Genomic DNA, 26,566 nt, shown 5'->3' with positions numbered 1-26,566 from the left:
GGAGGCAGGTTAAAATCTATTTAGCTAAAAGGCTTGTCCGATATAACTGTCATTATCATAAAAAAGAAGAGGTACTTTTAACAAAGCCCCTTATTTTTCGCTGTTCTCAGCCCAGAGGTTTCTAGCACGTACTTTTCATCTTGTAAGTGTGAGTCTATTACAGTGGTCCTGCCAACTCCTGAGCCGCCTACCTTCGCCGAGTGTCCCCTTGGTGTGTGAGTGGAGGCTGAGGGTGGTGCTGGGGCCGGGCTGGGCGGCCTGGCTGTACTGGGCGGGCGGCGGCGGAGGGGGTGGTGTGGCCTGCAGTGGGTCATAGCGCTTCTCCCCAAACGGCCTGTCCACAGCTTCAGCCTCAGCAGACTTCCCCCTGTGGAAAAATGAGGAAATGCCAACACCTACAGACGGATCCACATTCACAAAGCAAGTTCCCCTTCTTCTAAGTATCCCTGAGGGGTTTTTTTTGAGAATTTCACAGTTTACCCTTATGAGTGTGGGTACTCTACCAAAAAACACAAACAAGTCCAACCAGTCACCAGCACAAGAGGTGTAAAGGCAGCACAGGTATTTTAAGAATATTAGTAAAGCATCCAAAAGACGGCAACCAAAAGGCAGATGGAATTCGGGGTAGACTTGTACTATTCAACACTGTGGTCTACAAAAAATAGTAATGGCTGGTAGGTTTAATGAAGTCGTCCAAATATTCTGAAAAATATTTATTGGCCCAAATCCTCATTAGATTCCCTTCTGGTGTAGTGCCTAAGAAGGCATGAAGCACCAGCTTCTGGTGCAGGCTAGGCACCACAGAAGGTGACGTCACGGGCCAGGGGCTGGCAAGCCCTTAGTCAAGGGCTGACAAGAAATGCTATCAGCTTCTTGGCCATACGGCCTCTGTCACAGCTATTCAAACTCTGCCCCAAAGCAGCCAAAAACAGCTTGTAAATCAAAGGGTACTGCTGTGTTCCAGTAACACTGCACTTTTTTTTACTTCAAAATTTATCCTGGATTTACCAGATCCATTTTCTGTTTAGCAATTGCTAGAGCAGCAAATACTGCTTGATTTTTAAGGCTCATTTAAATCAAATTGTGAATGTATGCTTATTTTTTCAGATTCCCAATTGTTAATATAGAACACGTAAAATTCACACAAAAGAAATCTTTAAAACAGGACCCATAATTGCAACACTGCCCTCTGAGCTCTGCAGAGCCAAAGCTGTACACTGGCTTTACGTGCACACGCAGTCACACAGACGCTTGGAATGTACTTTCACAGAAGACTACTGTCGCGGAGTCTAGTCATGATCAGCTTTAAAGCCACGCCATTATCTCATTTTGGGTGTCTGGACTAAGCACTGAAGACGACGTTAACACCTGCAAGTGCACGTAATGCCAGTGCCACAGCGAGGGACCCTCACGTCACAGCCTCACACCAGTGCCCCGTCTTACCACATGAAGCTCCTTTCCAAGTAGTCAGAGCTAGTATAAGAGCCAAGAAATCTAGGTGATGGCAAAGCAAGCGCAACAGAAAAATTAAAGAAAACGATCAATCTAAGTTTGCAGCAAACAGAACTCAAATGTCATTTTAAAGCATCAACCAAAAAACACACATCCACCATTTCAGCATACTTCAGTCTATAAAGGAAACCACCACTGGCTCTCATTTAGCTCGGGACACCAGCAGCCGGTGGAGACGTGGAACGCAGCTAGGCCCCGCCCGCCCACCCTCCACACACATGGGGCTCTGGTGGGCAGCAGTGTGGCTAAGCTTCACTCCTTGGCCCGCTGCCCATTCCTGGTGCTGAACAAAGAAATGAAATAAAGCAGTGGGTTCTGAAGTGGGGGTGAGTGCTCTGTTGAAAGAAAGGGGGCTAGGCACAGAAGTCCAGAATGAAAACACAGAAGTGATGCAGCACCACAGCTAGCACGGTACGGATACACGATCAACACGTGCTCCTTCCGAGCCTGACGCTGAGCCCCGAGGTGGGCAGAGCTGCCACGCTGACTCCCTTGGTCTCCACCTCTCTCATCTAATAATGCTACATGCACACAAAACCACCTAACGCCAATCTTATGCTTAATTCTTGTAAGCTGAAAACCACCAACATTTATCTTGAGACCTGGAAGTCTCACGGTAGGCTGCGTCTTCAGAGGTAGATATTCCAGTGACAGAAATCACATTAGATGCCCTGAAGGAGACAACTCAATCTCTGAGCTGCAGCACGTGCACAGACCCAGATGGAGCCTGCTCTTCTAGCCCTGGCCTGGAATCCTGGCAACTCCTAACTTGCTTTGGAGGTGATGTCAGGGCTGCTGTCTCCTCACCTCTCCAGCATCAATGTGGCTCAACAGACTGTGAGACTGGGTGACAGCTACCTGCTTCTGGGGCACTTATCCTGTGCTATCAAAGACTTCTCCCTGCTCTAATTCCCTCCATTTTTAAGGTGTGCTTTTAAGTGGAACAAAAGCACGCATTATCTGGAAGACGGTAACTTTGTTATTTCTATGTTTTACTTTAGAGAATAAGGCCTGTAGGCAATCTATTGGTGACAAACAGTAAATAGTTTTGAAATGTAAGACAAAGAGGGCCCCATATTTTAAACTATTTTCCAATTATTAAAGTTGTATTAATTGGGCAAAAGAGTAAAACAGCATTAGAAAGGGAAGGCATAGAAACAACTTCCTGCTGAGTCATCTTCTAGGACACTCGAGTCTCCTTTCCAACTCTCTAACCATTAAAAACCTATATGGGAGGGCTTCCCTGGTGGTTCAGTGGTTAAGAATCCGCCTGCCAATGCAGGGGACATGGGTTCGAGCCCTGGCCCGGGAAGATCCCACATGCCGTGGAGCAACTAAGCCTGTGAGCCACAATGACTGAGCCTGTGCTCTAGAGCCCGCGAGCCAGAACCACTGAAGCCCACGCACCTGGAGCCCATGCTCTGCAACAAGACGGCAATGAGAAGCCCACGCACCGTAACAAAGAGTAGCCCCCACTCGCCGCAAATAGAGAAAGCCCGCATGCAGCAAGGAAGACCCAACGCAGCCAAAAATTATTTTTTTTAAAAAACCTTATTATATGGGAAAATGCAGCATTACTTTCATATACAAAGGAAGGAAAGGCATCCTAGTATCCATCTCAAGTTAGACTTTCTCACCCCATAACACTACCAACAGTAAACAGTAATATCAAACCGAGTCCGCAGTGAATCTACAGAGACAAACATGATCTCTTTCTCATGGGACCTCTGCCCAGCAAACACTGGTTCCTCCCAGGGCTGTGGACGTGAGGAGGAGTGCACCGGGGCTTGTGCTGAGCCTTGGTCACTCCACATGGAATGACTGAGCCCCTCCACCGCCAAGTGCTCGGCAGTGTTCTAGACCATGTCTGAAAGCTATACGTCATAGATATATTACTGAGTCTTCTCTCCAGAGAACAAGATTCACACAAAACCAAAAAATACCTTGTCATCTGATTCCCTAGCAAAACTTTTAATTTACTTTTTAGACCTAAATGTATCCTGTTAAGGCTGTATTCTATTTACCAAGTATGTAAAAGGATAAATAAAATCTCTCTTTAAACTGGACTCCCTTCTGAGAGGAATGAATATGTTTAAACAGCTTCAGTAAAAGTGGTGACGCCCTTCCATCTCATGGAAGGTGAGCTTCTCAGGCTCCACGCCTAGCTCATCCTGGTCTGGACTCTCTCCAGATGCACTGGGCACCTCTCTAGGCTTGTGTTAGGAGAGGCTCACAACACTCGTGCAAGACTGTCTCCTTCAAACAGAGCCCGAACTGCACCACTCACAGTTCGCAGCTGTGTTTCTCATAAACTGCTTTCTTCCGTAGACAAAGATTTAAATGGATAACAGTGGAAAAGGTTTTAAATCTTCACTTTAAATGATGTCTTAGAAGGCAAGTGGTAATTGAAAGTAGGTTTTTAGGGACTTCCCTGGTGGTGCAGTGGTTAAGAATCCGCCTGCAAATGCAGGGGACACGGGTCCGAGCCCTGGTCCGGGAAGAGCCCACATGCCACGGAGCAACTAAGCCCGTGCACCACAACTACTGAGTCTGTGCTCTAGACCCTGCAATCCACAACTACTGAGCCCGCGCACCTAGAGCCTGTGCTCCGCAACAAGAGAAGCCACCGCAATGAGAAGCCGACGCACTGCAATAAAGAGTAGCCCCCGCTCGCCGCAACTAGAGAGAGCTCGCGCGCAGCAATGATGACCCAATACAGCCATAAATAAATAATTTTTTTAAGTAGGCTTTTAATATTAGAGGTTTTAAAGTATATTCTAAAAGAATTTTCACTGATCAGCAAGTGACAAATGATATGTTCAGACAGTCCGAAGCATCTAATTCAGTAAAAATCTTCATGATTTTAAACTTAGGCACAAAAGTGATTTGTGGTTGCTTTTTTTTTTTTTTGCAGCACGCGGGCCTCTCACTGTTGTGGCCTCTCCCGTTGCGGAGCACACAGGCTCCGGACGCGCAGGCTCAGCAGCCGTGGCTCACGGGCCCAGCCGCTCTGCGGCATGTGGGATCTTCCCGGACCGGGACACGAACCCGTGTCCCCTGCATTGGCAGGCGGACTCTCTACCACTGCGCCACCAGGGAAGCCCTGTGGTTGCTTTTTAATGTCTCATCTTGGCTACGCAGAACTACAGTCCCAGTTATTCACTCAAACACTAATACGGGTATCCCTAGGGAGATTATCTAGATGGGCCCTTCTCAAGAGGAGTTAACAGCTTCCCTGAGCTCCGAGACCACTAGGCATTTCCCTTCCTGCCCTGCAGACTTAGGACTTGCTCAGCCTGGCCCCACAACTGTGTAAACGAATCCCTTGTAATAAATCCACATCTACTTCCATTCTGTGGGCCTGTTCTGCTCAAGTATGAACCCACCTGTGCCTGTGTGTGTTTATACTCCACTCTCAGAACCAAATTCACCATTAGTCAGGGCTCAACCAGTGGCAGAACCAGAACGGGATACAAACTCACACGGGCACATGTGGGTTTGTAGTTTGTACCCCAACAAAACACACAAGAAAGAAAACCAAAAAACCCAGTAGACAAGCAAACAGAAGGGAGCAGCACAGACAGGAAAAAGACAGCAGGAACCTGGGGCTCACTCCTAGCTCTGCCCCTGTCACGGCCCCTCGCTGGAGCTTGGGTTCCTCATGTTTACAGCTAGACCAGAAATCTCTAAAGTCTCCTCAAGCTCAAACAATAATAAACGACAAGTTTTCTCTTGACTTGGAAAAAAAATTTTAAAAACTCTTTAGTATCGTCCCTCAATGTCACTCCCCAACACAACCCTACTTTTTTTTTTTTTTTTTTCCGGTACGCAGGCCTCTCACTGTTGTGGCCTCTCCCATTGTGGAGCACAGGCTCCGGACACGCAGGCTCAGCGGCCATGGCTCAAGGGCCCAGCCGCTCCGTGGCATGTGGGATCCTCCCGGACCGGGGCACGAACCCGTGTCCCCTGCATCGGCAGGTGGACTCTCAACCACTGCGCCACCACGGAAGTCCTAACCCTACTTTTATTTTTAAAAAACAAACAGAAGAGAAGGATGAGAACGTGTGCTGCACAGAAGGGAGAGACTCTTAAAAATCAGGGTCTTAACCGTTTATCCTCTCTTACCTCAAAACGCTTTGATTTCAAAATCCTTTGATTTTAACATATTTTTAATGCAAAAAATTTACATAGCTGACGCTAGAGTTTAAAAACAAAAAACACACATCCCAGAGCTAGATAGAACACACACTGCTGAAATGCTAAGAGCCTACAGAAGTCATGTATTACATAGCTAACTATTTTCCTTCAAAATATACTGAACTTAGGACTTCCCTGGCAGTCCAGTGGTTAGGACTCTGCACTTCCACTGCAGGGGCAAGGGTTTGATCCCTGGTCAGGAAACTAAAATCTCGCATGCCAAGCAGCAAGGCCAAAAAACAAAACAATACACACACACACACACACGCGCACGCACACACACACACTGAACTTTGTGTGATTAACTGCACTTTATGTTTCATCTTATTTTTAAAAGGTAAGTCTTAAACAAAATAACTCACTTGGAAGAGTAACTAGAAAACTGTGGCTGACTCTGAGAATGAACCGGCTTGGCGGGCTCTGAGAGGTGGCTGGCAGGGACATGTGCAGAAGGCTTGCTCTCAAAACTTCTTCGATCAAAGTAGGAGAGCTGTTTTCGATAGTATTCTTCATCTTCCTCAGGATCATAATGATTTGACCGAACAATGTCTTCAGGCGGCTTCATTTGAGGTTTTTGCGGTTCGGGGATCCTGATAATGAATGATAAATGAAATAACTTTTGAGAAGTTAATTTGACAAATAAAATGGAATACGTAAGTTTCACCTTGACCTTCCACTGACTGCTGTGGTTACTCAGGATCTGGCTGAGCAGTGCAGCAGTCAAGGTGGACATTCCCAGTCCCGTGTCCTCATACATTATACTCGATGGCAACACTCTCCTGGCCCGTGAGTCCTAAACACAACCTATCTATTGAGCTTGATAGTGACCTCGTTAGAAGCAGCTCATCAGAAAAAGAAAAGTAAGCCAGACAGTGGAGGGCTTCCTCAAGTACATGCACCATCATCGTCAGCAACAATAAAAACCGAGAGCTGAAGAACTTTACAGCAGGATCAATAAATGATCCTCATATAAGGAAAGAGCTCGACATGTCCAAAGTTCCAGAGGACACAGGAAGCACGTGGCAAAGAAAGTACATTATCAGCAAATTAAGGCACTGTTACATAGGCCCTAGTTAGCAAATTTCAGAAACTCCGCATCAAAAATGGATAAACTTAAATACGTTTCACACCAAGAAGGGGGGGCTAAGCTTTCAGTTAGTACATGTTTACTCTGTGTAGAAGAGCTTATTTGCTAGTGATCCCAGCTAAAGGAGACATCACAGTAGTTTACATTTTCATGAAGAGCAACAGACATTAAAATCAGAGGAAAATGTACATGTTAGACAGTAGTTCCTCTTTATTACAAGCACAAATATAAGCGAATGAAACATATTAGGCCAAAGAACTGTATTCAAATGCAGCCCATCAACTTAGCAGCAGCCAAATCAGGCCACAGCTAAGAGCACAGCTGGCGGGTTCCTCTCCCAGCAACTCCTGTCAGCCTCAGCTTCATCCCTCCTGGCGCTTTCTAAAGGATTAAGTTTAGTTATCTCATAGCTATCTGAGTCTGTTTCCTCACCCCTAAAAACTAACCGTTTGCATGTCCAAAAGCACTATAAAACTAAAAAACACAGTCCAAAAGTAATTAGGGCTTTAAAAACTGTACTTTAGCCATTTGCTAGAGAAATATGTGTTCGAAAGATTTGTTAACTGAAAGAATAATAAAGATGTGTTACAGAAGGTATAATACATAAAGCTGTTTACTTTTCCTTCTAGGACCACTGTTTTAACTGCAAAAGCTGGAGGAGTTCACCTAAGGACAAGGGAGACCTCTGCCTTCCCTGCCTCCTCTCTAGTAAGAGGGCCACACTCTCAGTCAGTTGTAGGCCACAAGCCTGCAAAGCACCCACCTGTGCAGTGTTCTGTCGTGTTCAATGAGCTGATTCTGAGCAGGGGCTTTAGGACCTAGGACGGGAGCACCTGCAGGTTTAGACGTGACCTCTGGAGGCTGCAGAAAAATAAGACACACGAGCCTCAGGGAGAGATCATGAGAAAACAGGCTTCGTTTAAGGGGGAGGGAACATTATGAAGCGTTACGCACAACAGTCACTGAATGTGCTCTGAACGTGAGGCAGGAGACACAATCACGTATTCACCTTGAAACCAGAGTTATGGTTTTCATCCTTCTTGCTCTCCACTGATGCAGACCTTTTGTTTTCAAACATTTTCACTCTGGTGAGCACTGACTGTGGCTTCATCGCTGGGTCTTCCTCTTCCTCGACCAGAGCTGGGGGTGGAGGCAGTGGTTTGGTACTTGCGGGCGGCACTTCCGGCTTGTGCTGAGGCGGGACAAGGGCAGCACCGTGGAGAGGCTCGTAGTGGCCCGGGCCTGCTTTGGAGGTGAAGCCTTGGGGCGGGACCTGCTCATAACTCCGTGAGTACTGGTCAAAATACTGCTTAGGCTCGGACGCCTTGGGGCCTGTGGAGGAGTAGGGCTGCGCGTCTGGCCTGTACCTCCCATGCACGTCAAACCCAGGAGCGGGCTGCTCTTCGTGCCGCAGGGTGGAGGTCCTGAGTGGCGGGTCGTAGCGCGGTCGGCTTTCATAGGACAGAGGGGTTGGCTCCTCGAAACGTGGGAAATACCCTCGTTCTGAGGACTCCTCGGGATGCTGTCTGGAGTCCAGGTCTCGCGGGTGCTGATTATCAAAAGAAGGCCGGGGCTGGTACGGCTGTTTGTCATCATAATAGGACCACTGCTCCTCATACGCAGGGATGCGGTCGTCATAGCGCAGACGATGGTCGTAGTTTCGAGGAAACTGGTCCGTGTAGTTTGAGGAGTCATATCTGTAGGCAGGCTGCTCCAGGTCCCTGCTGGCCTGTCTCTCTGCGTATGGGGGCTGCGGCTCATAGCTCAGACTGGGCTCCTTGTCTAGCCTCTGCCCTGGGTGAGCAACAGCTGGCTGCTTCAAAACATGGTTCTGTCTCATCACTTCCTCAGGATAGGGATCCTTCCTATATACCTGTATAAAAAATCCACGCGTAAGGACACAGGCTTGTTTCAAATTCTAGTCTATTTTAAGACAAACTATGATTTAATATGTAAAAATGGCATGTTCTACCATTTATTACCAGGACAGAAACAGATTAGTGGAGAAAGCCAGTTTAAGTGAAGCTCAAACTTCACAATGCAAGTAGGGGCTTTTACTTTTCAGCATACTAAATGAAAAGTGAGTTAAAGATACTTTAACTTTTTAATTATTAAGTTTAGTAGAAAATTAATGCACTGAACTGTTGATTCCACTTGATTTGGACACTGAAAATAAAATCAAAAAGAAAATTTATGGACACCATAATTTATAAAACATAAAGAAGTTTAAAATGGGTCTGAACTATAGATTAAGAAATTCTGACAACCTAGAGGGGTGGGATAGGGAGGGTGGGAGGGAGACGCAAGAGGGAGGGGATATGGGGATATATATATATATATATATATACATATAGCTGATTCACTGTTATACAGCAGAAACTAATACAACATTGTAAAGCAATTATACTCCAATAAAGATGTTTAAAAAAATAAAAAGAAAAAAGAAAGAAAGAAATTCTGGAAGATTCTGAAAGCCAAACATTAAAAAATAATAAAAATATTAAGTACCAATCCCAATTAAAAGGCCTATTTTAAAATAATCAGTATATCACTGGAAGCCATGCAAATTATAGAACCGAAATGATTTGTACTGATTTGAAAACAGTATGGTGCATAAGCCCACAGTAAAAAGCAAAAGGAACACGTAAAGGGCAAAGCAAACACAATCATGTGCTAGACTGATGGAGAGCAACAGATTAGCGCAACACTGCAGCACAGGTACCTTTGCTGGATCTACATGCGACGACAATGATGGCTCTTGACCTCTTAGCATTATGTGAGCTGCCTCAGTGCGTGGTGCTCTTAAAGAATCAGCTTGTGGTGAGTCAGAGGTGAAAGGAGCTGGGGTGGGCTCCTCCAGTCTGACATTAGTTAAGTTTACATTAGGATTAACAGCAGAGGTTGATGATGCTGGGTTTGTTTCAGGCGAAAGGTAAGGGCCTGGAGATGAGGCTTCTGCTTTCTGTGAAGTGTTTAAAATATTTTAAATATAGTGTTTCTGTTTACTGCTAACTTCCCACTTCCATTTATAGTGGTTGATAGACATACATTTTAAGTGTGCTGAATAACAAAACTATGACCTCATGTCCTGAATTTTTTAAATTTCAATATACTGCTGTCTAAGATAAACACACAAAGTTTAGAATTAAGTCCTTGGTATTCTCAAGTTGAAATTAAAGATTAATTCTTAATCTGGAGAAAGGACAATATATTTTTAATTCAATCACCATATCCTAGACTTTAACAATGCACCTCTAACTGCAAAACGTTGAATGCTTGCTGCTTACCTGTTGAGAGGCTGTCTTAAGTCCAGGGGAGTCTATTCTATGAACTGGCTGTGGCTGCGCTTGTGGTGAGTAAGTAGGATATGTCTGGTGGTCATGATGCATTCCAGAGGAGTCCTCTCTGACAGGCTCAGAGGACCGTGTAATGGCAGACTCCGGGGGAGTCCCCACCTCATCATTAAGAGTCTCATCTAGTTCTTGATCAGTGTAGGCCCCGCCTTCTGTATCTGTATCTTCATAGTCAGAAGTATGTCTACTGTCCGTGCTATACATTGAGTATTCACTACCTGGGGCTGACAGGTAGGACAGACGATCATCATGCAAATCAAGGTCATCACTTGTAGCACCATCCGCCTGGGTCAAATAGAAGTAAATTAAAAATTTATTCAGTAGTTCTTTAAGAGATGGCCTTTATTTTACAAGGGAGACTGAAAAGGATACTTTTCTTTGCAGAAATCACATCTGTTTCTTGAAACTTCTGGTGAGGAAAGGTCAAGAAGATAGTACAAGCACACATGCAGACACACAGAGCATCCTTTGAGATCTGAAGGGCTTGGATGAGTGGAACGTCGGCTGGCCGGCCGTGACAAAGCCCCAGAAGACAGCGAAGGAGCCCTGGCCCCACTCTGATTTTGAAACCTAGTCAGTCACTAGCTTGTCAGCCCAGAGGAGGGTGAAGAGGGAGAGTGCTGCCAGACCAAGCTCACAGAAACAAAGACACAGTGACTGACAGAACAGCGCACGTGAGAATAACCAGGAAAATAAACGCCACAGTTCAAGCTGAACAAGAGTTTATGTATATATAAAATCTATATATTAAAGAAAACAGCTTCTTAAAAAACTTGGTATTTGGCCCTAGAGCTTTATAAAACACAACGGAAAAGCATCATCTAAGTGCTGGCTGCCTAATTAAACTAAGAACTTTTAAAAATTATTCTTCACAGATGGATGCAGAGAGGGAAGTGCAGTTATGACTCTCTTTTACAGACAATTAAGAGCTGAGTTAGCCTTCAGTCTGCACTGATTATCTTCTGAGCAGACCAGAAAGAACGGAAGTATTTGAGGGAAAGGGAAGTACAGTGCTGCAGTCAACAGGCTGTCATGGATACTAATTTGAAGCTAGTGCCCGTATTACACACAACAGTCCTGGAAGACCATGCCTGGACCCTGCGCCCAGAGAGGCACGAGAGCTGGAGGATCCAGAACCCAGAATTCTGACGGCATGGACTGAAGGATAAACAAGGCTCGAGCCGCCTGAATGGTGCTTCCCCCACAGTCCCAATCCTGGCTCTGCAACAGCCTGACCCTGAGCCCTCCCTTAATGGGAAAGACCAGCCTTCCGTGACTCTGGCTTTCAACAGATCACCTGCCTGGTTTGGAGAGTGAGCGCACTAGGGCTATGCTCTATGTTCCGGCAGAGTCTCTCCCACTGAAATCTCAATGGCTTGAAACCTTCTTGCTATCTACTTTGATCTCTGACTCGCAGGGTCTGGAAGACTATAACCCAGGAGCCAGCCAGGGAAGTATTTAAGGCCCTGGGGAAGAACAACTCAACTCACTAACCTGCTCAGCTTTTGCAGTGGTATGAAATGCAGCTTTTGCAGTGGTATGAAATGCAGAAGTGAGCAAGAACCAGGAGTGCTCTGAACCAGAAATGACATATGCTTACATGTTAAGAAAGCCTCCGGATGATTTTTCTTGGTTTAATAGGGAACATACAAGCCTGTCACAGAAATTGCAAAAAGGAACTCTTCCTAGCAATCAGATCAAAGTAGTTAGCTCAGGAGAGTCGATGTGAAATGAAGTGGTTTTAGTTTAAGAATCTATTTGGAGAAAATATACTTGAATGGAAGGGGGGCATAAATCAAACTTGATTTAAATTGTAACACTTTTTCTGATTTACAAAATGCATCAATCTATTCTAATAGTAAATGACCTATTAGACCTATTAATAAAGTTAATAAAATTAATTGAGATGACCTATTTTCCTCACACAAAAAGCTGGGAGAGCTAGACCTTCATTTTAAAATCCAAGCAAAGAAAGGAAGCACACAATAGTATCAAAGAAATCACAGAAAATTAAGATTTGTGGATTTAAAAAACCTCTCAGATAGGTAGACATGTATACCTTGTGCATTTATAAACTAATATTATTTCAAAAATCACCAGTGATACCGCAAAAAAAAAAGAAAAGAAAAATCACCAGTGAAAGCTATTAACATTCTACCTGACCAAGGCTGCTGGCAGAACTGTGTTGTCATAGAAGATTAGTATGGAGAGGACGGTAATCCTTTTAATCAAATGCCACAAGAGTTAAGAATTAGTAACAGTGTGTCGTATAAAGTGGTGTAGTGAGTTTATTCTACCTGCCTCTGTCTATAAAGCGTCCCGGCTGATATGTCAGTTACTCAAAGTGGTCTCAGGTTCTCATGTGTACGGTCCACCACCCAGAGTGGTACTGAGGAGAAAAGGCATGGTTCTGACACAGGACCACAGGTGGGAGCAGCAGACACTACCTCTAGATGTCAGCATTTCAACATCTCTTCTTGGCAGAGGTTGTGTTTTCTGGGTGAGGGGCACGGGGGTTCTAAGCATGCAGCATGCACGGCCACAGCACCTGGGGCCATAGCCAGGCAGAGGAAAGGAGGGGCCATGCAGGGGCAAAACACAACAAAAACCAAGCCGACAAGGAAATACAAAAAACAAAATAAGAGAACAGATATTCTCAATCTTCCCTAGCAACTAAAATATATTAATATTGTGTTGATCTGAAGGTAAAAGACATTTAAAACAAAAGATTCTTTTAACTGTATACTTTGAGAAAATTATTATCTCTCCCAACAAAATAAACAGGACTTTCCCATCAAGAACTGCTAAAAGACCAGAAAGACTTAACAACAGAAAGTAGTTATTTTAATCTTTATAAAATCAAAATTCAAAGCCAAAAGGATGTATTGCTTTGTCTAACATTTTCAGTACGTTTTAAGAATGTTAACAGGTGCTGAGTGAAAAAAAAATTCCTTAGGTAAGGATTTAGGGAAATGCTTAAAGTAGCAAAGTAAGTCCTTTACTTCAGACCTCTCAGAGGCATCACCACGCTGGTGGGTACTGTGCTGCTCCAGGGCGCTTGGTTTGCAACACGGTGGTCCCCAACCGTTCCTTGCCTTCAGAGTGCCTCTTCTTCAGGGCGAGTCCTGGATCTCACATGCTGAGCACAGCACTTTGGGGACCACTCATCTAGCCCACCCATTCCCCTTGTTTCCAGAGGAAGAAACAGAAGCCAGGTTCAAAGTCATTCCTCAGTCAGACAGGGGCAGAGTCAGAACTCAACCCTGCTCTTTTAAGTTACCCTCTGAGAATTCTCTGAGAATACCACTGAATGGTAATTCAGTGGGGAGAGAAACTTCAGAATCTTCTACTATCAAAAACAACTTTCATAACCCTTACAAATTATAAAAACCTAAAAGCTAATGCCCCAAATTACTTTAATAAGTTGATCCAATTAGAAAACAATGGTGACTCAAAGGCTTCTCTGATTAGTTATATAATTTATCAAATGGGTTAAAAACAGGAAATTTCTTACCTTTCCCTCAGAAACCCACACCAACTGGTTCTGTTGTTGCTGAATTGCTTCTTTCAATGCACCATACCAACCGTCATTCATTGAATTTAAATTAATTGTAGCTGCAAATAGATAACATTGTTCTATGATTACAACACGGCAAAAGTCAGAATTCACTCAACCATTGCTTAGAGTTCAGTCACCACTACTGAGTTATCTGACAGATAGTATTGAGGACACACCTCTGGAAATGTCTATTTTGGCACTGAACCATTTCTTTCAATCAACAGCAGCCATTAACACAACAACAAGCATAACAGGCAAAGGTTATATGAGTTTTAATATTTGAACAACACAACATTTTTGCCCACATATTGTTGCATAGACACTGTAAGCTGAAAGAAGGCCTTTAATATACTCACTTGTAAAGAGATGGTGATTATTTTTACGAAGTTTATGAGACCGCTCATATAATTTCCTGGCGCTTTTCCTAGATTCTGGACATAACCTCATCCTCATTGTTTTCACACCTTGCTTAGAATCAGGGTTAAGGAACACTACAATTGGATACCACTGGGCATAATTCAGACGATCAACTGCATTTGGTGTTACATCCAATAAAGCATGTTTATCCTGAAGACACAAGAAAAAAATAAACAAGGACGCAAGACACGGTAACTAAGAAGCATCACCTTCAGAAAGTCACAGCTGAGACTACATTCCAATGGGAATGGGCGTTTAACTGTGCTCCAAAATGTCTCAGGAGCACACATTAGAAAAAGGTGTACTCAGAAGTTAATGCAATATAATTTCTAGTCCAATTTAAAAAAAAGTTTTAACTAGCTCACTTTTAAGATAGCCCAAATACTTGCAAGCAGAGAGTGAAAATAAGTGTAACAATTTAATGTTCCTGATATGGCCTTGTGAGTAGCAACACATTCCTAACATATAAATATCAAAGTGCAACCTGAATTGTCCTGATGCGGTATCAAGTCTATCGACATATGTGAACACTGTATACTCTTTTGTGGTAATGAAAGCTCATCTTTTCAGGCACGTACTACCGTTCCACTGAAAGTGATTATTTTAATGTCTCAGTAATTTACTTACGGTATACCAGTAATAACTTTAGAAAAACTACCTTCTACTTTCAGTTTAACCAAACCCATCCCACTGAGAAACACAAAATTCACAGCTTACAATGAAACGGGTCAATTTCTAATAACTTACTTGATCTATTATTTGCTTTATTGTATGAAGGCGAATAATACCAGAGCTCCGTTGGTCAGTTCCAGCATCTCGAGGTTCACTTTCTAGTCGTGCAGTCAGGACAAAAACAAAACACCAAATTTCCACTGGTTAGGTCAGTTTCTCAACTGCTGGGCATAATGACACGCTGGGCTCCATGACATGTAGTTGTGGGGGCTTCCCGTGCACCACAGCCTATTGAGCAGCATTTCTGGCCTCCACCCACTGGATGTCAGTAGCAGCCCCCCACCTCCCTTTTGCTCCCACGGTGACAAACAGAACTGCGGCCAAATGTCGTCTCTGGGACAGACCCACCCTGGCTGAGAACCCCCGGTTACATCAATGCTTCCAACACTGCTGGGATCAGACGGCAAGGGGGAGAACTTCCCTGGTGGTCCAGTGGCTAAGACTCTGTGCTCTTGATGCAGGGGGCCCAGGTTCAATCCCTGGTCAGGGAACTAGATCCCACATGCATGACGCAACTAACAGCCCACATGCCCCAACTAAAGATCCTACATGTCACAATGAAGATTCTGCATGCCACAACTAAGACCCAGCACAGCTAAATGAATAAGTAGGTAGGTAGGTAAGTAAGTAAATAAATAGTTTTTTGTTTTTTTTTTAAAAGCAAGTGGGCCACTCACCCCGGTGCAAAATTCAAGGGAGTGCCCCCAAACCTCAGAAGTCCAATAATATTTGGATGCAATATGCTCACAAAAGCAAAATAAATACTTCAAAATGAACATTTTAAATAGAATCAGTAAGTGGAGGGACTTCCCTGATGGTCCAGTGGTTAAGAATCTGCCCTGCAATGTAGGGGACGTGGGTTCAATCCCTGGTTGGGGAACTAAGATCCCACATGCCACGGGGCAACTAAGCCTGCGTGCTCTAGAGCCTGCATGCCCCAACTAGAGAGAAGCCGGCATGCCACAACGAAAAGCTCGCGTGATGCAACTAAAACCTGATGCAGCCTGACTAATTAATTAATTAATTAATTATTTAAAAGAAAAGAATCAGTAAGTGGAACGTGAGCAAAAATTATTTAGGACTGTCACTTGGTCAAGAGAAACAGCCAAATATGGCAATTCTCTCAATTGAAAATAAGCTTAAAAAAAATGTAGATTTACAAAATAATATTGATAAATTTGCTTCCATTAAAACCAGAAAGGTAAAATTATAAGTTATGTGTTTGGTCTAAATAAAATATTTAAATTTAAAATAATGTCAGTTTTAATACTCATGTCTTCAAAAATTTTCCAACTATTTTCATGTTCTGGAAAAAACAGCCATTAAAAAAATATATATAATATATATATAAAAACATGTATATAGGGATTTCCCTTTTTCTTTTGCTCCAGTGTGGCCTGGCATGGCACTGTCTGCAAACCTTTTTCACATTGTGGCATGTGAGTGGCAATGGTTCTGTCTGTATGGCACACAGATACCCTGAGGAGGCCTCCCCACAGCAGGGCCCGCCCGGCCGCAGACGGCTGCTCAATACCCGGGCAGGCCCACACTCAGCAGCAACAACTACAGCAGACTGGCTGGGGAGTCCTGGGTTAGGGACCTCTTTTCACATCAGCAGAAGGGGACTTGGGAGCAGAGAAGGCTGTAACTTGTGACTATGACACAGCCTGTGCTTTCACACTGGCAACCTGTGCCTCCCTCCTGGCGCAGAACACGCCAAGGCAGCTTGGGCTGATTTCTAACCACGCGTCTCAGAGGTCCACTGACATGAAGGCTTTCACCGAAAAGGCACAGCGATGTCTGAGGCTCTGGTCACAGGAAAGCTCAGAAGTTAGAGCTCTGGTTGTTCAGATCAGACAAAGACAGAGACATGGAAGTTCAGAGGTCAGGCTGAGGGACAAGGGGATGATCTGGGAGAACAAGGCCATCGCGAGACAGCAGGGCCAATCTCCAATCTGGTGGACATGGGAGAACGACGGAGGGAGATCAACTGGGAGGTTCTGGGTGGAGAAAATGCTACTAGTCTCTAAACTCAAAATACTCTCGTTAGATTCAAATAGGATACATAACTAAGCGATCTGAATCCCTTTCGTAAGAGTCTGGTTGTACAGTAAACCCAATTAATCAACCAATTAGTCCTTAAGACAGAGCTTTCTAAGTCTTCACACTTGCTTTTCCTAAATTTAAAAGCCCTAAGTTTGGTTACAGGTGGTATCTATACGTATCAACTTCTTCAGGCAAAATGTTATCTATAAGCAATGACCAAAAAAAGATCTCTTCTGAAAAGACTAACAAACTGAGTGATGAATCAGAAATGCACATTTTCTAAATTGCCCAAATTTTACTATCATTTGTCTGCAAATCTTCTGAGTTTCAGAAAATATCCTCATTCAACTTCACCAGCAACCAAATGAAAAGCAATATATATAATATTAAATCAGCACTTGGGAGTTTATAGTGCCAGCAGGAACAACAGCTGCACAACCCTCTGGAAGCAGCCAAAGTTGCACAGCAGCAGCCAGGAGTGCTCGTGTCTTGGGTCATTCCTTCCTATCTTTGGTAATTCTGTCTAAGAAATTCAGCATATATATGGAAAAAGCTATATTCTTGAGTATTTAAATCCTTTGCAGAACAAAAGCAAAGCATAATATGGACAGACAAAGCAAACAAAATATGGACAGATTTCTGCACCCTTTGTATTAGTAAAATATAAATTTGAAACGGACGATACAAATAACTTAAAGCAAGCCTAAGTGATAACTAAGTCTGTGTATTTAAACTACCATAATAGCTAAAATAATGAAACAATGAAAGAATCTGCAAGCAAAATCTGTAAGCATTTAAAGCACTACTTCCTCGATATTTATATTTAATACTAACCTACTATATCTGTCTGCAATAAGCAATAGCATGAATCATGCTTTTATTACTCTTCTGACATATCTGAGTATTTGTTTGCTTAATGACTGAAAGCACTGGGCTGGAGCCAGAAAGAGCTGGGTTCAGAGCCAAGTGTGTGACTCATTAGCTGGGTGTCATCATGACACCCCAACTAAAGAGGCGGGGCGGTGGTCTCCGTCACAACCACCCTACAGCTCAACTCGCCCAGCTTCAGCTGGACATTCTGACACCCGCCCCATGGGATACTGTCAGGATTAAACAAGACTGTGTGCTAAGAGATTCTCATAAATGGTGATTCTTTTTCTTATGAAAGGGAACTGGCAGAGCACAGACACAGTCACTCAGGTTTCCCTCATGGGGTCAATTGCAAATGTTCACTTACAAAAAGTGTTATTTCTATTAAGTGAATGGATCAGACCCACCCTTTAGAGAAGTAATTAGTAAAGAAACACGCTCAATCTCATCTGAAGTCCGTATGGAGACTACTTACTTGCAATCTGATAAATATCTGGTTCTTCTCTGGCCAGCTTTTCTCTGGCAACATCAGCTATTGGTCCAAAGATGGTTACAGGCCTCAGAAATCCAGCTGGGGAGATTCAAATGAAAAATAGCACAGTTTATACTTCTTCTTTCTTAGGCAAACTGACATTAAAAGGTATTAGGTTCGTCTGTAGAAAACAGACTACCTTCTCGAAGAACAACTCTCTCATATGCTGGGAACTTTGTCTGAACCGGCTGGGCTGACAAATCTTCTCTGCTCTTGCGCAGATTTCTCTTGGAGCTACGCAGACCTCGGAATCTCCAGAAGTCGGCGCGGTCTCCTCCTGCCGTCTTTGGAAGTGTGTACTGTACACTGGCTAACTGCTCAGCTCTGGACAAGAAAAGACAAAAATAAAAATAAGGGTATTTTAAAAACAAAATGGAGAAAGACTTATAGTGAAACAAAATGTCAAAACACTGGATAGAACTTCACATGCAGTTTAAATCTTAATGGTTAAACTAAAATAAAGGAGTTTATACAACTAAGTCAGTTTTAGATATGGTAAATACAGTGAAAATTAATTCTTTACGTTACCAAAATTTCCCAGTGGGACTGAAATATTGTCATCATTTCCTTAATTTGTTCTGTTAAGAAGTATCCAAACATTCATACCTGTTCTTATTAGGGATGATGCCTCGTTCTACCTCCTTATGATTTTTGCCAATTCGAATAGCAAGCCAAGAGCCCAGTTTTCCGTTGTACAAAGTATCCACAACACGGAACACCTCTCCTTTGTTAAAACTAAGTCCATAGGGAGATTCCTTTTCATATTCAAAATGAGTTCTAATATAGAAAGAATCTCCTACATCTGATTCTACGATGCGACGATAAACTAAAAGGAATCAAAACAAAAAATTATCAGTAACTAGTGGGAAAAGATATTAATCTGAAGAGATACATTACGTGAAGATTCTATTGATAATATCAACAATAACAAAAACAACAGTTTCCAACAAACGGTGGCTCCTTACTAATTACTAAGTATTCTGTCTTGTGGACATCATCATTATCTCACGAAATGGGAACTCTTAGCACTTCCATTTCACCAATGAGGAAACTACTGCAGATACAGATCAAGCAACTTGTCCAAAGCCACACATGCTTTCTATTTAAATCATCTAACTTAATTTCGCTGCAGCCCCTGCAAACCTCATCTATGTCCCATTTTCTAAATGAGTGGTTCTCAAATGAGGGCAATTCTGTTCCCCCCAGGGAAGAGCTGGCATACATGGAGACATTTTTGATAGTTGCAATTGTGTGTTGAAAGGAGGTGTGTGTGCTACGGACACTTAGTGAGCAGAGGGAAGGATGCTTTTAAACAGCCTAAAACACACGGGATAGCCTTTACAACAAAGAATTATTTGGTTCAAAACATCAACAGTGACAAGCTTGAGAAACCCTGTTCTAAATGAAAATGTATCTGCTTAATCACAGAGAAAATCAGGCATTCCCTTGCATTAATGCTAACAAACATCAGAGTATATTGCTTAGAAAACATGAATACAAAATTCAGAAGCTACCCATATGCACTTTTGTGTGGAATACTATAGGATTTTTCCGTGCAGATGGCACTCTACTTCAATAGAACGCCAGAAAGGTTGGCTGGTCCTATTACTGTGCTGTGTTAACAAGCACAGTGTAAGACTGTGTGCCCCTAAATGACAAAATAAACAAAATCTGTGAGATTAACAAATTCATTTATCACTTAACTTTGATTTATTAAAAACATTACAATTAAAATTCCTATTTAAGTCCTCAAACTTCTCCAGGTTTATTTTCTCAATATTCTGACAGTATCTCACCATCCTTCTTCTTCTGAGCCAATATGGTCACTTCTTCTCCTTTTGGGAGGTCAAGTAGAAAAAGGACAGCTTCTTCTCTTATGATATTTGTGAAGTCTACATTGTTTACCTGTTAAAATACATTTCACAAATTACTACTGGTCATATTTTAAGATTATAAAAACATTTATCTATGCAGGAAACAAATATATCCAGAGTTTATCTAATTTGAAAATATCACATCTTCAAAAGTGAAAATTTTCATTTTACTTTGGAGAAAAGAATATACCCTAATTTAAAACAAGCAGGAACCAAGTAAATAAAGTGACTGAAGGTGTAAAGTCACTTAAAGAGTAGTCACAATGCATCCCGACATTAGAGATCATGCACTGCAAAATCCAACCAATTCAGACCAAAAAAGACAACTTCTAATTCCAACTGTTTATTATTATTGCAAAATCTCGGGATTTAAAATTTTAAATTATAAGTTCTATGAATGTATAATAGAGCTCTACTTTTTACTAGGCTCTGAAAAAGAAATCAAAAGGAAACAAGATTAAAAAGAAAGAGTGCATGCATTGTGCCATCTCTGTAAGAGCATCTGTATGGTGTAAGCTCAGTGTCTGCCAAATCAATGTTTAATATTAGACGCTCCTAAGGACCAAAATGTAACTTATCAAAATGTCCCCAGTGACTATGTGCAGGATTACAGGTAGATTTTCTTCTACTCATCTTCTGGAAATTTTCCGCATTAAAAAAATTTTTTTTTCTACATGTACTACCTTTATGATATGAAACAACAAAAAAACTATTAAGAAATATTTTTTGAATGATGTATGATTACTTCAAACAGGATATGGGGTAGGTAAGAGAATAACAGGTCTGTTTAATTATCCATGTTGTATTTGAGAAAATGTAGACATCATCTGGAGGAATCATAACACAAAGTCAGGTGGAAACCAGTGAGTCAGGAGACAATGCCCTGACTTTCTGACATGTAAGTCTGAAGGGGGAGGAGGAGGACGGGAGTGGCCATAGGCAGCCAGCACAGTCTGAAGGGGCTTGCAGAGGGCTCAGAGGGCAGCTTCTGACCGCGGGCTGCTGCCAAAAGCGACCAAACCCAAGATAGAGATACGAAAGCAAGATAGAAGCAGGGGGCCGCTGACACATCCCAAGTTTTAGGAAGAATGATTAAAGAAGGTAGGAAAAGAACTGAAATGATTAGAGGAGCACCAGAAAAGCAGTGTTATGGAATCCAAGGAAGAAAGCACTTCAAAAAGGACTTGTTAAGAAGGTCAAAACACTAGCAAGAAATACAGGAAAATGAGGGCTGAAGATGACATTAGGTTGGCAATGCCTCATGAAAATTCACATTCAGTCATGGTTAAGGTGGAAGGCAGACTACACAACTTTATGACACAAGGACTGAAAAGCAAGCAGGGAAGGGACTCAACCAAACCTTCAACAAGTTCAACAGCCAAAGGAGAAAAGACAGACAATGGAAGGCTGATGAAGAACCAAAGGATAGGGAAAGAGGAAAACATGAACAAAGCAGCCATATTCTGGGGCAGGAGGAGAACGAATGCAGGACATGGGCAGGAGGCAGCCTGAATGCAGGAAGAGACCAGAACAGAGGTGGCAACGACAATCTGAGGCAATCTCCTCTGGCAAGAGGAGTAGAGCAGATGTAGGAACTCCCACTTGAGAGATCTGATCTTCCGATTAAAACAGCACATAGTGCATCTGGCAGAAAGTTTGGATATTTTAAAAAGAGGAGAGAAATAAAGATGGTACTACGTTACTAGGCGGCATTGCTTATGGAAAAGAAACAAAAACATACACAAACAAAAAACAAAAGAAAAAGACCCGATTGGCACCCTGCATCTAAACTAGGCTTTCCTGGACTCTCCCCTCTTGTGGGGTATGAAGCTTCAGAGCCCAGGCAGCTTACACATGTGCCTGATGGAAACCCCATGTCTGCACACCTGAGCCATCACCTGTGGTGAAGAAGGTCCTACAGGGCTCTGTGGGCTGCTGCAAAGACTACTCCCACTGGCGAGGAACACCCGCCGCTGCCCTAGTGGCAAGTTGTGGCCCACGGCAGAGTCTAGCCAGCCTGAATGTTTAATTGAACTTAAAATAACTGGTGGATATTATGGGGCTCTAAGACTTACTTTTTTTAGGTTCTATGAACATGAGTGATTAACACGAGACCAAAGCACCACACTGTGTAGTAACAACACAGCAGTGAATAAGAGCAAAGGCAGGAATGAGAGACCTGATGGATTCTCAATCTGCATGCTAAATTGGTTCTAGACGCTACAACAGATTACAAGCTAACTGCGATAGTGAGTCTCCTGTGTCTGATGCCTTTTTCTAAAGATCTAAGTACTTTGAAACCACATAAGTTGACCACTGACATACCCTGAGAATCTGATCACCCTCTTCCAAGCCTTCTTTGGCAGCAGGGCTATCTTCAAGAACGCCAGCTACAAATATTCCAACATCATTTCCACCAGCCAGCCGCAAACCCACACTATCTCCTTTCCTGAATTTTACTAATTTCATGCTGGGCCTGTTAAGACAAATATTTCATTTGAAACAGTTAAGAGAAGCTTGAAGAGTTATAGCAAACTACTACAATAAAAACCATATTTAGAATAAAACAAAGGACCATCATCTCTAAAATTTGCCCTACACCTCTAATTTACTGAATAAAATTTATCATTAGAATACCAAACCAGATTTAATAGCACTTTCTTTTAATTTTTGATTAACAAAATAAGTTTCGAAATATCCAAATTCAATATGTAAGTACTGTTTTACATAATAATTATAAAATTACTTCATACCAATGCTTTCCCAACTCTGAGTCTTGGATTTATGTGGTACATTAACAATGGCTAAAAAATCTTCCATTTCTCCCACCCCAATTCATACCATATCATCTCTACTGAATAACTAAGAAGCACTATTGTACGAAGGTAGAAACTGAGCATAAACTGACAAATTTCCCTAATGCCAGAGAGTCAAAAACAGGCTCTAAGCACTGTAATCTCTATACCCAACAGACAGCGGTTTTGAAACTTTGCAGTTAGGGGACTCCTTCAGTAGTTCACACAGATCACTTACTCTGCAGCCCCTTTGAATTTTAAACAAAAAGCTTATCATCATTCAGCCTTTTGGGATTAGCCCCATATTTAAGCTCTGCCCCCTTCTTGCTAGAGAGAATGGAAAGGAATTAATGCAGGCACATTCCTCTACTATCAGTGTAGTGTCAAAGCTCTGTGACACTCCTAAAACACCAAAGAATGCCTTAGAAGAATGGCTAGACAGAAACACATCGTAACTAAGCATTACCCTTTTGGGTAATTAATTACAAATTACATACATAATTACAAATTTCCCTTCTAGGTTTCTATAACCATCCCACATTCCAAGCCAAGAAGACACACAATTCTACCTATTCTGACACGATGTGTGGGAAAAAGTCATTTTCCTCTTAATTTACTAAGTAACAATGAGCAAATAATTAGAAACTAGTAGTAACGAAAAAAACACAAATCAAACGAATGAATGAGTTGAGGGAAGAGAGATGCCTCATTCTTTAAAACCAACTAAAGACCACCTTAGCTTTCAGAACGTACAAGGTAGTCACATTTGACCTTGTTTCTTCATGTAGAACTAACATTAGCTAGATGGAAACCTGAGAGTCTGTAGGTCAGATGAGGTCACTTACTGCCAGGGCTGGTGGTACCCTCAGTGCCCCAAATCCATTTACTGGCTTTACCATGGAGGGTGTGAGTCCCTCAGCTGTGATGGATCCTACTTTTCCAACTGCATCAAGAGCCTTCTGACAGACTCCTCTCCCAAACCAACTGTACAGACAGCTCTTTTAAACATTTCCTTAAAGTCCTTAAGGCGCCAGGTCCCTCAAGTCCTCTCCTAACACTGACCCATCTAGTGCACCTCAAAAAGTAAAATAGCTGATTGTAGTCTGCATCCTTTAGTAAAACCTGGCTTTTTATTGATAAAACCACTGTTCAAGGACAGGTCTACGCCCCATCTTAGGGTCATGTGCCCTACATGCCTAATATTTTATACTCTGCCCTGTGTTATGTCAACCACATGCAATAGCAAAAATCCTTCTGCCTCGAATCCAGTCACTGAATCTGAATGAATAACTAACCTTTCCTGGCTAAGCTACAAATCCTGCCCACATTCTCAGTTCTCTTTGGTATCTGTCCTTCAGTGCTCCCTCAGGGAAACAGGTCTCTGGAATCTAGTTATTAAAGTTTTCGTAAAACTTACAGAGTTAGGAAAGCTCTCAGGCCATTCTCTTTTTTTTTTTTTTTTGGCTGCACTGGGTGTATGCTACTGCCCACGGGCTTTTTCTCTAGTTGTGGTGGGCAGGCCTCTCATTGCGGTGGCTTCTCTTGTTGCGGAGCATGGGCTCTAGGCACGCGGGCTCAGTAGTTGTGGAGCACGGGCTTAGTTCCTCCACGGCATGTGGGATCTTCCCGGACCAGGGTTCAAACCCGTGTCCCCTGCATTGGCAGGTGGATTCTTTTTGTTTTTTTGTTTTGTTTTGTTTTGTTTCTGCGGAACGTGGGCCTCTCACTGTTGTGGCCTCTCCCGTTGCGGAGCAACAGGCTCCGGACGCGCAGGCTCAGCGGCCATGGCTCACGGGCACAGCCGCTCCGCGGCATGTGGGATCTTCCCGGACCGGGGCACGAACCCGTGTCCCCTGCATCGGCAGGCGGACTCTCAACCACTGCTCCACCAGGGAAGTCCCCAAAATGTATAATTTTAAACTTGTGATACTTTCACCTATTTCAGGAGCCATTTCTCTCTACCAAGCTAGGTCTTATGGTAATAACCCAATTTTCTTTAGCAGAGAAAACAGATGAGAGCAGAGGTCTACATCTAATCTACTTTAGGAAATCTGGTAATTTTCCATTATTCATGTCATGTCTCTTTTACCAGAGAGGCAACAAAAACTAATCTGATGATCATGATAGTTTGAAATCTGGATATAAAATCTACATCTCAATCTCAATGTATAAAATATAAAGTAATAAAAGTTGTGAATATCAAAAACTTACTTTTGAGTTGCTAACTAATCTAGAACAGGTTTCTCAACCGGAGGTGATTTTGCCTGCAGGGAACATCTGTCAGAGCCTAGAGATATTTTTAGTTGTCACAACTGGGTGTGTATGTGTGTGCTACTAGCAGCCAGTGGCCAGGGACGCTACTAAGCATCCACCATGTAAAGGACAGTCCACCACAATAAACAATTATCTGGCCCCAAATGTCAACAGCGCTGAGATGGAGGAACACTGATTTGTTTTTAAAATGCTAGGGCTTTAGAATGCCTGTGAAAATTCTGATGTTTAAATAGAAAGCAATTTTCTAGTTTTGTAATTCCTAATCTAAAAACTAGGTAGAGAAAAAAACAGTGGTGAGAAAGAAGTAAACATCTTAAATGTTTCTTTGTTGTTCTCTAATCTCTAACTATTCTATCATATAAATAATTTTAAAAACCAAAACAAACACTAACCATAGCATTTAATAGTATACACTGTCTTTAAAAGCATATATAATATGGTTCGCAATTGAATTCTCAATTTAAATAATCCTTAGTAACGGGCAGAGGAGACAACGCAAGTTTAAAACCACATTACCGAAGAATCCCATCTTCATGAGTTGCATTAGGCAGGATCCCATCAGATGGACTGACAGGTAAATCCACGTCTGGCTGTCCAACCTGAGCATACACAGGCTTTGGTTCTAAAAGAAAAGAAAATTTAAATTATGCAGGAATCACTTTACAAAATGGAATAACAAAGCAAGCAACCACTGAAATAACCAAACAATAAAAAGTCTGCAAAATACAGCAAAAATGTAAGTTCAGAGAACCTGATCAGGAACATATATACTACATATGCATATATCAGGGTACATTTTACAGTTATAAATTCTGGGATCTTTATAGCATGTATGCACGTTACATGGTCACCTATGCTTTCTATAGCTCCAGCTGTTACAGTCTGAAAAATATACTTTTTAGGGAAGAATAACAGAGGAAGAAGAATATAAGAAGAGAGAATCCCTACATTTCTCTGTTAAGACTGTCAAAGTAGCCTTCTTTCTTCACTCTGATACAGTTTATTTTTAAATTTCCACATTCCTGCCACTAAATAATCAGAGCAGAAACAGGTTTTGAGAGAAGGACCTGAGAGACAGTAGAACCAGGACCTCCAGGCCTGTCAAGCAACTGGATCTCAGAACCTGGCAGATTCTTATGTGTGGTCTTATATACAGGTCAGCAAGGAATACTTCATAAAGTGTTTCTGAAAACACTTTCAATAGACAAGAGAACTTTAAACAGTGTCTAAAGCCAATCTAATGTTTCCCTTAATGAGCAGTACTGGAAAACAACCTCACTCAGTGTGAACAGCTGTGAACCACAAATAACTTCTATCT

At 42.5% G+C, this 26,566-nt stretch overlaps 1 protein-coding gene and 1 non-coding gene across 7 annotated transcripts in view; one reads left to right on the top strand and one right to left on the bottom strand.

The window, feature by feature from the left end:
• The window catches only part of TJP1 (tight junction protein 1), a 255,520-nt gene that overhangs the window by 10,478 nt on the left and 218,476 nt on the right, over nucleotides 1-26,566 (bottom strand). For 4 of the 6 annotated variants that reach the window (XM_030878391.2, XM_060293719.1, XM_030878393.2 and 1 more), the window contains 15 exons: nucleotides 25,765-25,870; nucleotides 22,505-22,655; nucleotides 20,102-20,210; nucleotides 18,912-19,131; nucleotides 18,445-18,629; nucleotides 18,249-18,344; nucleotides 14,873-14,955; nucleotides 14,065-14,275; nucleotides 13,664-13,764; nucleotides 10,084-10,434; nucleotides 9,519-9,758; nucleotides 7,806-8,669; nucleotides 7,560-7,657; nucleotides 6,072-6,299; nucleotides 192-367 (listed from right to left, as the gene is read on the bottom strand). In XM_030878391.2, the coding sequence (XP_030734251.1) occupies nucleotides 192-367; nucleotides 6,072-6,299; nucleotides 7,560-7,657; nucleotides 7,806-8,669; nucleotides 9,519-9,758; nucleotides 10,084-10,434; nucleotides 13,664-13,764; nucleotides 14,065-14,275; nucleotides 14,873-14,955; nucleotides 18,249-18,344; nucleotides 18,445-18,629; nucleotides 18,912-19,131; nucleotides 20,102-20,210; nucleotides 22,505-22,655; nucleotides 25,765-25,870 (3,219 nt within the window). The remainder of the gene's footprint in view (nucleotides 1-191; nucleotides 368-6,071; nucleotides 6,300-7,559; nucleotides 7,658-7,805; nucleotides 8,670-9,518; nucleotides 9,759-10,083; nucleotides 10,435-13,663; nucleotides 13,765-14,064; nucleotides 14,276-14,872; nucleotides 14,956-18,248; nucleotides 18,345-18,444; nucleotides 18,630-18,911; nucleotides 19,132-20,101; nucleotides 20,211-22,504; nucleotides 22,656-25,764; nucleotides 25,871-26,566) is intronic. The other 2 variants (XM_060293720.1, XM_060293721.1) reach the window with 1 other exon arrangement.
• On the top strand, nucleotides 15,276-15,348 carry TRNAK-CUU (transfer RNA lysine (anticodon CUU)). Its single transcript has one exon. It is a non-coding gene; the product is annotated as a tRNA-Lys (tRNA).

This window comes from Globicephala melas, chromosome 2, assembly GCF_963455315.2.
Source record: "Globicephala melas chromosome 2, mGloMel1.2, whole genome shotgun sequence".
NCBI lineage: Eukaryota > Metazoa > Chordata > Mammalia > Artiodactyla > Delphinidae > Globicephala > Globicephala melas.
This window is presented reverse-complemented; position numbering and strand designations above follow the sequence as displayed.